The 12,105-nt window shown below is 39.9% G+C and overlaps 1 protein-coding gene across 2 annotated transcripts in view; it reads left to right on the top strand.

Annotated features, from left to right (window-relative positions):
• The window catches only part of Ift80 (intraflagellar transport 80), a 78,002-nt gene that overhangs the window by 52,938 nt on the left and 12,959 nt on the right, over window positions 1–12,105 (top strand). For both annotated transcript variants that reach the window (XM_005344094.3, XM_026783188.1), the window contains exons 13-18: window positions 3,513–3,577; window positions 4,890–5,025; window positions 5,392–5,539; window positions 7,918–8,089; window positions 9,082–9,171; window positions 9,275–9,447. In XM_005344094.3, the coding sequence (XP_005344151.1) occupies window positions 3,513–3,577; window positions 4,890–5,025; window positions 5,392–5,539; window positions 7,918–8,089; window positions 9,082–9,171; window positions 9,275–9,447 (784 nt within the window). The remainder of the gene's footprint in view (window positions 1–3,512; window positions 3,578–4,889; window positions 5,026–5,391; window positions 5,540–7,917; window positions 8,090–9,081; window positions 9,172–9,274; window positions 9,448–12,105) is intronic.

Here is a 12,105-nt window from a genome sequence, read left to right as displayed (position 1 = left end):
GCCTCTGCCTCCCGAGTGCTGGGATTAAAGGCGTGCGCCACCACCGCCCGGCTTTAACACTCCCTTTCTGTTTACTTAGTAATACTCTAAATGTTCTTCCTTGGGCCACTTATTTTATTTATATATTTTCAGTCAATGAAGTAGAAGAAAGGTCTGAATACGTGATCAGCTGTTGGCTGTGGCAGTGCAGGGCACTACTGTGACAGCACAAACAAGCAGAGCGATTCTGGGTGGGGCTAACCAGCATGTTAGAGAAACCAAAGGCCACGTCCTCGGGTCAGCATGAGCCAGGCAGTGGGAGAGGAGGGCGGAGAGATGGCAGACCCAGAGTCTCAACCCTGCTGGGCACTCTGCCGCTGAGTTATACCTCCAGCCCCATTTACTATTTTCATCTGTGAGAACATGACTCCCCCCACCCCCAACTGTTCACTGGGTCACTATACACACAGTGCTAGACTGAGGAGTTTTAGACATCAGTCATCCTGCATTACTGAAACTTTATATCCGTTCTATCCCCCTGCTTCTGGCAACCACTGTGATGCTATCTGCTTCTCTAAGAGTCATTGTTATAGGCACCTCACACTGGGAGAACTATGTACTACTTAGCTACCTTAGTTCACCTACCATGTCTTCCAGATGTGCAGGGATTTCTTTTCTGTCTTTAATTCTTTTCTTTCTTTCTTGTTTGTTTTTTGTTTTAAAAATTTATTTATTTTATGTATGTAAGTGTTCTATCTGCATGTATGCCTTCATTTCAGAAGAGGGCATCAGATCCCACTGTAGATGGTTGTGAGCCACCATGTGGTTGCTGGGAATTAAACTCAGGACCCCTGGAAGAGCAGTCAGTGCTCTTAACCACTATGCCATCTCTACAGTCCCTGTTTACTTCTTTTTTTTTTCTTTTTAAGGCTAAATAATCTCTCTCTCCCTCTCCTCCCCTCCCTTCTTTATCTACTGATCAGACAAATTCCATATTATGGCTGTTGTGAGTAGTGACGCAATGGCTGTGGGAATGCTAATGTTTCTTTGAGCTGCTGAGATCATTGTTTCTCACAAGTGGTATTAATTCCTAGCTCATTTGAAGTTCTATTTATAATCTTTTGAGATTCCTCCATGCTGTTTTCTATGCAGCAACACCATTTTATTACTAACAATTTTCAGTTTTCCCACATCTTCACCAACATTTTTGTCTTTGTTGTTGTGACTTTTATAATAGCCATTCCAACAGATGTGAAGTGGTATAGTGGTTTAGAATTTTAAAACATTGCAGTTTCTTTTCATAGAACTGTTGGCCCTAGAAAACATCCTGTCTTAAAACCAACTCTTGATCTAGGGAAATTATTTAATCTTGACATATCTTCTGCATATCTTCATGGGAGCTAAGTCTTTTAATTAATATTTAGGAGAATAAATCATTGCTAATAACCTTCAAAAAGAAAATTCCCTAAGAAATAATTCTAAAATAGTTATCTAATAGAAAGTAAATATTTTATAAGGTGCATCTTATGTAGAGATGTACTAGCTCTGTCTACCTGCAGTCATAAATTACAAGACAGGAAGGTTTATTTGTGTTCATAGTACCAGAGGTTTTAGTCCATGGTCACTTGACCCTCTTGCTTTGGGCCTATGACAAGTCACAACATTATAGGAGGGAACACATGGTAGAGCAAACCACTTATGCGTGGTGTCTGGAAGCCAAGAAAGAGGCGAGGACTAGGGTCCCACCATTTCCCACAGAGGCATACCCTTAACACCTGGCTTCCTTGTTAGACTCTAGCACCTCCTGTTGTAGGCTGGCAACCAAACTTCTTTTTCTTTTTATGTGCATAAGAACATATTTATTTGTTTTATTTGCCAGATTCAAGTGAAAAATAAATTTCAAACTTAAAAAAAAAATACAAGCCGGGCGGTGTTGGCGCACGCCTTTAATCCCAGCACTTGGGAGGCAGAGGCTGGCGGATCTCTGTGAGTTTGAGGCCAGTCTGGTCTACAAAGGGAGTTCCAGGACAGGCTCCAAAACCACAGAGAAACCCTGTCTCGAAAAACCAAAAAACAAAACAAAACAAAAACAAACAAACAAACAGATCCTGAGGTTCATTAGTCAGTCAGACTTCCTTCACACATGAAGCTTAAGAGTGTTTCATACATTTCAGTCTTTCCAAGTAGTCAGTGATTACTTCTTTTACCTTCAGACATAAGCTTTTATGTTTGGCCTTAAAAAAAATATTGTTGTTATTGTGCTATATATTTTTCTCCGCTCCTCTCCCCTTCTCTCCCCTCCTGTTCTACCTTCTCCCATGGTACCCATGTTCCCAATTTACTCAGGAGATCTTTTTCTAGGTAACCAAGCTTCTGATTCCTTGCTTTGGGGAGCTTTGGGGAGACAGTTATGATTCAGTCCATAATAGCACTCATTTTTTTTTTCTCTAAGTTAGTTCTAAAAATTAATGAGTTCACTGGAAATATGGAAGGCACAGTTCTGGAATCTTCCCTCGAGTTCAGGGAAATTCTCGGGTTGAGAAGTGACTGAGCCCCCAAAGCATGTGTCTATAAAAGTATAGGCTGCTTATGACCTGCTATAGTTCTGAGGCAAGCCAGCCGATACTCTGTGAAGCTGGGAAGTGTTTTACAAGGTCATCAGTTTGTAAAAACATTAATGATTTATGGAGTTTCTTAATTATTGGCAGTCCATTTCCTCCCAAACCTGGTATACTGCAATTTTGTTCAAACTCTGAATATTCAGAATTCATACAACCCCCCCCCCAATTGAGGGTATTCTGCCTGAGACTGCCATCACTTTCCCCGTCAGCTGCTTGTTTTTCTGACTCTTGGGGATTTATTGCATTGTGTGGCAGGCTAAATCATCAGCCACTCACTTGAACTACGTTCTCTAGACCCCTTCGTATTCACAGAAGCCAGGGACCTTAAAGCTCTGTCCTGTTAACTGCTGCTTGGTTTTTCTGATTGTGAATCCTTTTCTTGTAGTAAAGAAAGTGCCCACGAGGAATCTGTTGTTCTAACATAGCAAAGAAACTTTTGTGTTCCGGAAAGGTTAAGGGGTTTTGAAGCTCCTGGCCAAGAACCCAGGATAAATTGCTTATTTTACCACATGAGTGTATAATAGAAACACTATTGCCTGGAATCGTGGTAGGCAGGTACTTAATGCATATTTTCTTTTATGTATTACAAAGATCTAAATCAGAGATACCAGAATTTAACATTATACCCATATTTAGACTTGCCATGATAAACCTGTGGGCCATTAATCCTTAATCATTAATAACAGTTTTAATTAGGCAATATGTATTAGGAAAAATTTTAGTTCTGTTATTTTCATAAAAAATGTTACCTCATTAATAATTAGAAGTTTTGTGTCCTTTATTTTCTGAGCTAATAGGGGCTCTGTGATCCATAAAGTTAAATAATTTCTCCTAAGAATTATGGTAGTGCCACTGAAATTTACCAACAGTGGCTCTAATATAACACACTAATGTTCTGCTCTTTTTTTCAAGTAATCTTCCTCTTTGAAGCATCAACTGGAAAACCCTTAGGGGATGGGAAACTTCTTTCTCATAAGGTAATAAACATTTGCTGTGTTAGTATAAATGACCACTGTTTAGTTAATTCCCTTTTGAAATTAGTAGCTATCCTTTAAGGAAGAAAACAGGGTAATTTCATATTTAAAAATGAGTGTATATCCTACATGTTTTCTCTAAAAGTGCCATAGCTGAAGACTAAGCCCGGGGAACCCTGACACAGGACACTGGCAGGCATGTCAAGTGAGCCAATGGTGTGACGGGTGTCTGCTGACCAGACTGCCGCTCTTTCCAACAACATGTTCTGATAAAGATGTCTTTATGAGCTTGTGGTGGTTTTCTTACTGACCTGCCCTTAGGCAGCATTTTCTTTAGCTTTCAAGACTGTATTAGAGAGGGGAATTATTCTCTGTAAAAGTACAAAGCACCATGAATTGTAATGTGTATTGGATTTGGTTTTTAGTCTTAAGTAAAGGAGCACATTGTATTACAGTTATCTTTTTAACAAAAACCAAGTGATATTTCAGAGCATAAGGATGTTTTTAATATTACTTAACAATTCTGATGAATTGTTACTTTATTTCCTCCTTTAGTCATGAGTTGTTTTACATTTATATAATGTATAAATTCATGTAAGTCAGAAATGTAAAATACATTAAAATGGGTGGTAAAACAATTTCTTCCTACCAAACTAGTTCTCAATATTCTCCCAGATGAGTACCACCATCGCTAGTATCTTAGAGGCCACCAGCACTGGAATGTCTTTTCCCTCTGCTTACACAACAATGGAGCACATAGGTCTACGCTTTTTCTTTTCTTCACAGAAAGCCATATTTGGAGGTCCTTCCATATGGTTACATAACATTCTTTCTCCCAACACCCATCATGTAAGGTAACATTGTCCGACAGTATCGTTTGTTTACTCTGCCAGCTGATGGGTGTCCAAGTTTCCAGTCTGGCTGGCCATAGTGCTTCCCCTATCACTCCAGCATGGAACGTTAAAGGAGGACACAGGTTTAAGGCTTAAATCTATGTTCCCTGGGCTTAAAAAAATAATTTAATAGGGACATTTTATTATTTCAGGTAGGTAATTGACATTAATTGATTCGTTTATTGTTGTTTTGTTGTGTTTTATTTTTTCTGCTCAATACAGTATCTTGCACTGTAGCCCTGGCTGGCCTCAGATTCATAATCCTCTGCCTCTGGCTCCTGAGTGCTAGGAGTATAGGCATTTGCCACCACAACTGGTTTAATTGATCTTTAAAAACAGAAATGTACTGATAATTAATTTAATGGTCATATGTCAAGCACTAAAATGAAGTCAATACTTACATACTTTTTGAAATTTTTTAGAATGAAATCTCAGAAATTGCTCTGGATCAAAAAGGACTTACCAATGACAGAAAAATTGCTTTCATTGATAAAAATAGAGACCTCTACATCACCTCAGTGAAACGATTTGGGAAAGAGGAACAGATTATTAAACTTGGTAAAGTAATTTTAATTAATGTCAGTTTTCTTAGACTGCCTATCATGTGCTAACTGCCTTTATAGTTGAATGAATGTATGAATTCTAGGCTGCATTCTTCACTGCTTAGTAACTCGATTTTAATAGCAAATCTTAGTTCTGTGACTAAATCAGCATGGAAACACCAGGTGATTAAGGGCAGACGGTTCTCGATAGAACATTCGAGGATTTTCATGTCTAAGTTTTTGGTGTCTGTTCACTGTTACACAGGCAGAACGTAGAGCTATGCCCATTCCACTAATTAGGATCTTGTTTGCCAGTTGCTTTTAAAGATAGATTCCAATATCTGTTGACACTAATGGACCATGCTGTTGTTTCTGAATTAAGGAACCATGGTGCATACGTTGGCATGGTGTGATACGTGCAATATCCTTTGTGGACTTCAAGATACTCGATTCACGGTGTGGTATTACCCTAATACCATTTATGTGGATAGAGACATCCTGCCTAAAACGTTGTATGAAAGAGATGCAAGGTAACATGTAGCTCCTGATTCTGGGCGGTGAATGAAGCTCTAATTGCCATGTGTTTTTCTGGATGTGTTTTTACTTTTTTTTTTTCTTTTTTTCTGGGTGTGTTTTTAAAGTTTAATCAGACTCAGCTAAATAAATTGTTCAGCTAAGCTGGTTTGTTAAGATTTAAGTGAAGGTCTCAACTTGAAAATAAAGTATGAACTACTTGTTCATATTTATAAACGAGCATAGTTTTCAAGCTCAGTCTTGTCTAGCGGTAGCTCAGGTGAGGCTCTTTGGTGTGGTCCAGTACTCTTTGCCCTGCAGTCTCCTCAGCTGAGTATGTGGTGATGTTGAAGGTAGATTAAATGACAGTTGTTGAAAATCTGTACATTGAGACTGTGCTATGTTTCCCGGCCGCCCAGACCCGAATAATCACACAGAAACTATGTTTGGCCAAGGGCTCAAGCATATTTTAGCTACCTCATATCTTAAATTAACCCATTTTTATTTGTCTGTGTATCGCCATAAGGATATGGCCTACCAGTAAGGTTCTGGCGTCTTTCTCCTTCAGCATCTGGATGGCATTTGCCTGGCTCTGCCTTCTTTCTTCCTGCATTCAGTTTAGTTTTCCCACCTACCTATATTCTACCTTGCCATAGGCCAAAATAGCTTCTTTATTAACAATGGTAATAAAATATATTCATAGCATGCAGAGGGAAATTCCACATCAAAAATCTTTTTTTTTTCTTTTTTGTTTGCTTTCTTCATTTAAGAAATTTAAAATTTTACTTACTTGTCCCAGTTCTCCCTACCTCCCCTTCTTCTGCCCTCCTCCCCACCTACCCCTATCCTACCACCCACCTACTCAGAGGAGGTAAGGCCTCCCTTGGGGAGTCAGCAAAGTCTGGTATACCAAGCTGAGACAGGGCCAAGTCCCTCCACCCTGTATCAAGGCAGAGCAAGGTATCCTACCATAGGGAATGGGCTTCAAAAAGCCAGTTCATGCACCCAGGATATATCCTGACCCCACTGCCGCCCCAAAGATAATGAAAAATCTCTAAAAATAATAAAACTTACATGTATCAGGAAAATTGTTCCTACATTCTCAAGAGAAAATTTCTTATTCTCCACAAAAGCAGCAAATTAGATTTCTCAAGTCTCAGCTTTACTTTGCTTTTCAAATCTGTTTTGAGTTTATTTTTAGTGTTTACGTTCACAAACTATAATAACACCAGAAAAGCACCAAAACAAAAGTTTATTTTAAAAAGTATTTATAGATTAACTAGATATGGTGGTGCATGCCTTTGATCCTAGCACTTGGGAGGCAGAGCAGGAGGATCTGTGTGAGTTTTAGCCCAGCCTGGTGAGCATAGGCCAGGCAAGGCTACACAGTAGGATTCTGTCTCAGGAAAACAACAAAAGTATTCCCGATTTAATGAAAAGATATCCATCTCCTTACTTTAAGTTCATCAGGGTTTTTAAAAATAGTTTATTTAACTTTATTTTATGTACATTGGTGTGAAGGTGTCAGGTCCCCAGGAACTGGAGTTACAGACAGTTGTGAGCTGCCATGTGGGTGCCAGGAATTGAACCTGGGTCCTCTGGGAGAGCAGCCAGTGCTCTTAATGACTGAACCATTTCTCTAGCCCCAAGTTCATCTGTTTTTACTTCGAGACAATAATTTTGGAATTCACCTTAATTTTTCCATTTTCCCTTTAAATATTTTCAAAACCAACAGCTAAGTTATTTGTTCTCATAATTTATCTTCAGATTTAAGGAAAAGTCAGCTTCCTGTTACTAGAACAGTCCTTGAGACAGGCACCTTAGAAAAAGAAGTAGATATTTAGGGCAGTGTTTCAGAGGTTCTAATCCTTGATCAAGAGGCCCCATTGCTTTTAGGCCTGTGGCAATAGAGTGCATGTGGCAGGATTGGGTCTGGGGCAGAGCTGCTCCCTCAAGGCTGGGAAGGAGGGGAGTGGAAGGAGCTGGGTCCTAGGAGCTTTCACTGGCAGTGCCCTTCCCCCGAGCACATCCCTAGGAGCTTTCACTGGCAGTGCCCTTCCCCCGAGCACATCCCTGGGCTCCACCGCTATCACACTCCATAGGGGACCAGTCCTTTACCACGGCGATCCAAACAGTCAGAGCTTGCTGCCAGTGCTATTAGGGTAGTAAATGAGTATGGAATAGCTTTTGCCATTTTAAATTGTTGGTGTATTCTGCTTCAAGTATATTTCTATCATCTACATGTTATATTGAAATATTTATTTGAATATGCTTTCTGTTTGGAGTTAAATGGGTGGGGTGAATTTTGAAGATTATATATGAGAGTTATTTTCCAAATTTAATACATGTAAAATTTTGTAAAACATAGTTTAAGTTTTTCGTTTGTTTTCAACAGCGAATACAGTAAAAACCCCCATATAGTGAGCTTTGTCGGAAATCAGGTGACTATAAGAAGAGCCGATGGCTCCCTGGTGCACGTGAGCATTTCTCCGTACCCTGCCATCCTCCATGAGTACGTGAACAGCTCAAAATGGGAAGACGCTGTGAGGCTTTGCCGCTTTGTTAAGGTATCGTGCATGCTGTGGATATGTTCTTTTGACAGATGAGGGTTGAGAGCCCTGTGAGCAGGACCATATCTTCTGTTAGCCACTAGAACAGCTTGTGCATTCCAGAGGAGTAACCTTGCCTTGTCTTTGAAGAAGCTGTAACTAGATGGGTCCTTGCTCCACATGGTACATGGAGCCATTCTGCCACTCTTTCCCGAGTTCCCTCCTCCCTGAGTAGAAGCTGGGTCAGACACTTCTTGGCTTCCTCTGATAGCCCTTTTATAGCTAAGGAAGAATCTTTTTAAGTGCCTCACCTTTAATCCCAGCATTCCTGAGGCAGAGACGGGCGGATCTCTGGGTTTGAGGCCAGCATGGTCTACAGACCAAGTTCCAGGGCAGTCAGGTTTACACAGAGAAAATTGTCTTGAAAAAGACCAGCCAAAGAATCTTTGTTTTAGATCAACATTTCCTAACTTGGTTGTATCTGGTATCTTCTAAACATGCTTGGACACAACCCTTTTTACTGACTGTCGGGTAACAGCCCTAGAATAGATGTGCGGGACGCTCTCTGTCCCTCTACTCCCTCTAGGGTCTAGTCCTCGTCCCTTCTTCAGTCACCATCTTGAGTTATAAAGTAGAAAAGAAATCCTTAGTGACTAGAAATAAAAAAGCTTAGAGAATTTTGTTCAAAAGTTCTCTATCTGATGATAATGTTTTTAAGTAGAGACCCAGAGTGAAATTTGCCGGCCTTGAACTTGCTGCTCAGGCCAAACTGGCCTTGAACTGCCAGAGACCTGCCTTCTACTTCCGCCTCACCAGTGCTGAGATTAAAAGTGTGCTACCATGTCTGGCTTCTATAAAACTTTTTATTATTAGTTTCTTTTCAATGCCATGTTTTATAATTTTTTATTGGTAAATTAATTACTCAGTTATATCACCATTAGAATTCAGACCATTGCTTATAGGTAGTTTGACTACCTACATAAAATATCTACTCTCATGTTTCACTGTAGGAGCAAAGCATGTGGGCTTGCCTAGCTGCTATGGCAGTTGCTAATCGAGATATGATTACTGCGGAAATAGCCTATGCAGCAATTGGTGAAGTAAGTAAATCACGTTTATGTACATGCTTGTGAGTTTTTCTTAAGGTAATTTATTAGATTCATACTATTATTGACTTACAATATGTTTCTCATCCTTTTTTAGATTGATAAAGTTCGATACATCAATGCTATAAAAGATCTTCCATCTAAAGAGTCAAAAATGGCCCACATACTAATGTTTAGTGGGAACATACAGGAGGCTGAGACACTACTTCTCCAGGCTGGCCTCGTTTATCAGGCAATCCAGATCAACATTGATCTCTATAACTGGGAAAGGTAATAAGAACCCTTCCGCAGTTCCAAGACCCTTTTGACCTTCATGTGTTCTTCTGTCTGCAACTTAGATAATTATAGTTTCAGGTCTATTTGATTGTTTTCATATGCTACAAGAGAATGTGATCATTTTATATTTGTGAGTATTCTGTCTGGTGGATCTTAACATTTTCCAGCCTGGAAAATGTCATTTGTGGAAATTAATGCTTCGTCTGAGGAAAAAAAGAGTCTTATGATGCCTCCCAAATGTATAATTTTAGTGCTGGGGAAGTGATACTATTAATAGATCTGGGAGGGAGGATTGTGCATCCGTGTCAGGCAGGTTGACTTTGAAAAGTGTAGTATGAGCTGGGTAGTATAATGTACTAAGGTGGGAAGTAGACTGGAGAAGGAGCTCAGAGGCTAAGGGAGCAGTCGACTGGAGAGTGTATACAGTGAAGCCATCTCATCTAGACTGTGGGTAGATGAAAGAGAAACCTGATCGCATAAACCAGAGAGAGGGAAACAAGGACTGGAGGGGTAGTGTGCTGAGGAAGGGAGAAAGGTTTATAGTAGGGAGTGCTGAGAGGAGCCTCCACCCCTGCCGAGAGTGCCAGCTGCTCTTATAATGCACCAAGTGCCTCCTCTCACTCCCTTAGGTACACATCTCACAGTGAACATGACTGTGTTACTATGTGACCCAGAAATTACTGTATCGTGAAACATACTTTCACGTGTCCAAAGTGTCTTTTACAGACTTGTCTTCCCTGGGCTCAAACCCCCCACATATCTTCCTTTTTACCCCTTTTACTGAAAAGATCATTTTCTCACATTATATATCCTGATTAGTTTCCCCTCCCTCTGCTCCTCCCAGTTCCCCCACCTGCCCTCCTACTGGAGCCACTTTGTTACTTCCCTCAGTGGAAAAGAACAGGCTTCTGTGAGATGATATTAAAATATAACAAAGTAAATATAGTAAGATCAAACAAAAACTAATGTTTTTTTAAAGATAAACAGAGCCTGAGAAGGAACAAGGAACAGAGACCCACTCATTCTCACACTCACAACTTCCATAAAACACTGAACTGGAAGCACCTGGTATAGGCTCGTGTAGACCCTGTGCGTGCTGCCTCAGTTTCTGTGAGTTCACATGAGCCTTGCTCGTGTTATTTAAAGGGTCTTATTTTCTTGGTGTCCTCCGTCCCCGCTGGTTCTTACACTCTTCCTGCCTCCTCTTCTGTGGTTTCCCAGAGCTCTGAGAAGGGATTTGATGGAGACATCCTGTTTAGGGCTGAGTGTTCCAAAGTTTCTAATTTTCTCCCTAATGTCTGACTGTGGGCCTCTCTGTATTTGTTTCCATCTGCTGCAAGAGGAAGCCTCTCTGAGGATGGCTAAACAAGGCACTGACCTAAGTATAGAAGAATATCAGTAGAAGTTATGCCATTTTTTTTCTTTTCTTTTTTTAGACCAATATTATTTGGTTTTTATTCTGTGTGCCTGGGCTATTTATCCTCTAGTTCCAGGTCACCCAAGCAGTGTTGGATATAGGTTACATTTCATGGAATGGGCCTTAAGTCAAATCAGTTATTAGTTGGCTACTCCCAACAAGTTTTGTGCCACCATTGTCGTTAGAATATCTTATAGGCAGGACACCATTGTAGGTCAAATTCCCATGTATTTTTTTAACTTCAGTGATTTATAACTTGACAGAAATTTCTGTCCTGCCCAGTGCTGCAACTGTTCAATCCCAAAGAAACACACAGAAGCTTATATTGATTATAATCTGTTTGACGTATTGCTCAGGCTTATTGCTAACTAGCTTTTACAGCTTAAATTAACCCATAATTCTTATCTGTGTTTAGCCACATTGCTTGGTACCTTTTCTCAATATGGCATCCTCATCCTGCTTCCTCTGTGTCTGGGTGGTGACTGTGTCTCTGCCTTTCCTCTTCCTAGAATTCTCCTGGTCTGGTCACCCACCTATACTTCCTGCCTAGCTACTGGTTTAATCAGCATTTTATTAAACCAATATGAATGACAAATCTTTAGAGTATACAAGAGCATTCTCCCACAGCAATAACTCTCTTAGACTATAAGCTCTGTAGTTATTCCATCTTTACATTTCCCTTGAATAGAAGCAACAAAATGTATTTTGCCAATTTGTGATAAATATGCTATGATCTGTTTATGCTCTCATGCTATAACCATCTATATAATTCAGCTGATCTGTCTTTGTGCTTTATTTACATGAGTTTGTTACTATTGTATAATGAATAGAAGATCAGGAAAAATGTTGGTTCTGGAAGAATGAATAACCTGTTTAAATTTTAAACTAATTAGTTTGGAAAGAGATAAGTAATGAGTAATATTATTGAACTATATTAAATAACTAACAGAACATTATACACCATTAGAATTCTGTGAAAAATATGGAAAACTGGTATTTAAAATGTTGTTTCCACCAATTTTTTGGCAGGGGAGCAGTTGAGATGGTCTTGCTGTATAGCTCACAGCGGCCCTCTAAGAAACAACTTAGTAGAGAAAGTGATGTGTGTGTGTGTTTAGAAAAAGGGGTTTATTTGGCTTACATTTCCAAGTTTCAGCTCATCATTTTGGGGAAGGATGCTGGAGTTGCTGGCCGGCCAGCTTAGCTGTTGCAAGCCCATGTTCAGTGAGAAACCC

The sequence above is a fragment of the Microtus ochrogaster genome, chromosome 1 (genome assembly GCF_000317375.1).
Source record: "Microtus ochrogaster isolate Prairie Vole_2 chromosome 1, MicOch1.0, whole genome shotgun sequence".
Classification (NCBI taxonomy): Eukaryota; Metazoa; Chordata; class Mammalia; order Rodentia; family Cricetidae; genus Microtus; species Microtus ochrogaster.
The sequence above is the reverse complement of the archived record's forward strand: the minus strand, read 5'-3'. Positions and strand labels throughout refer to the sequence as shown.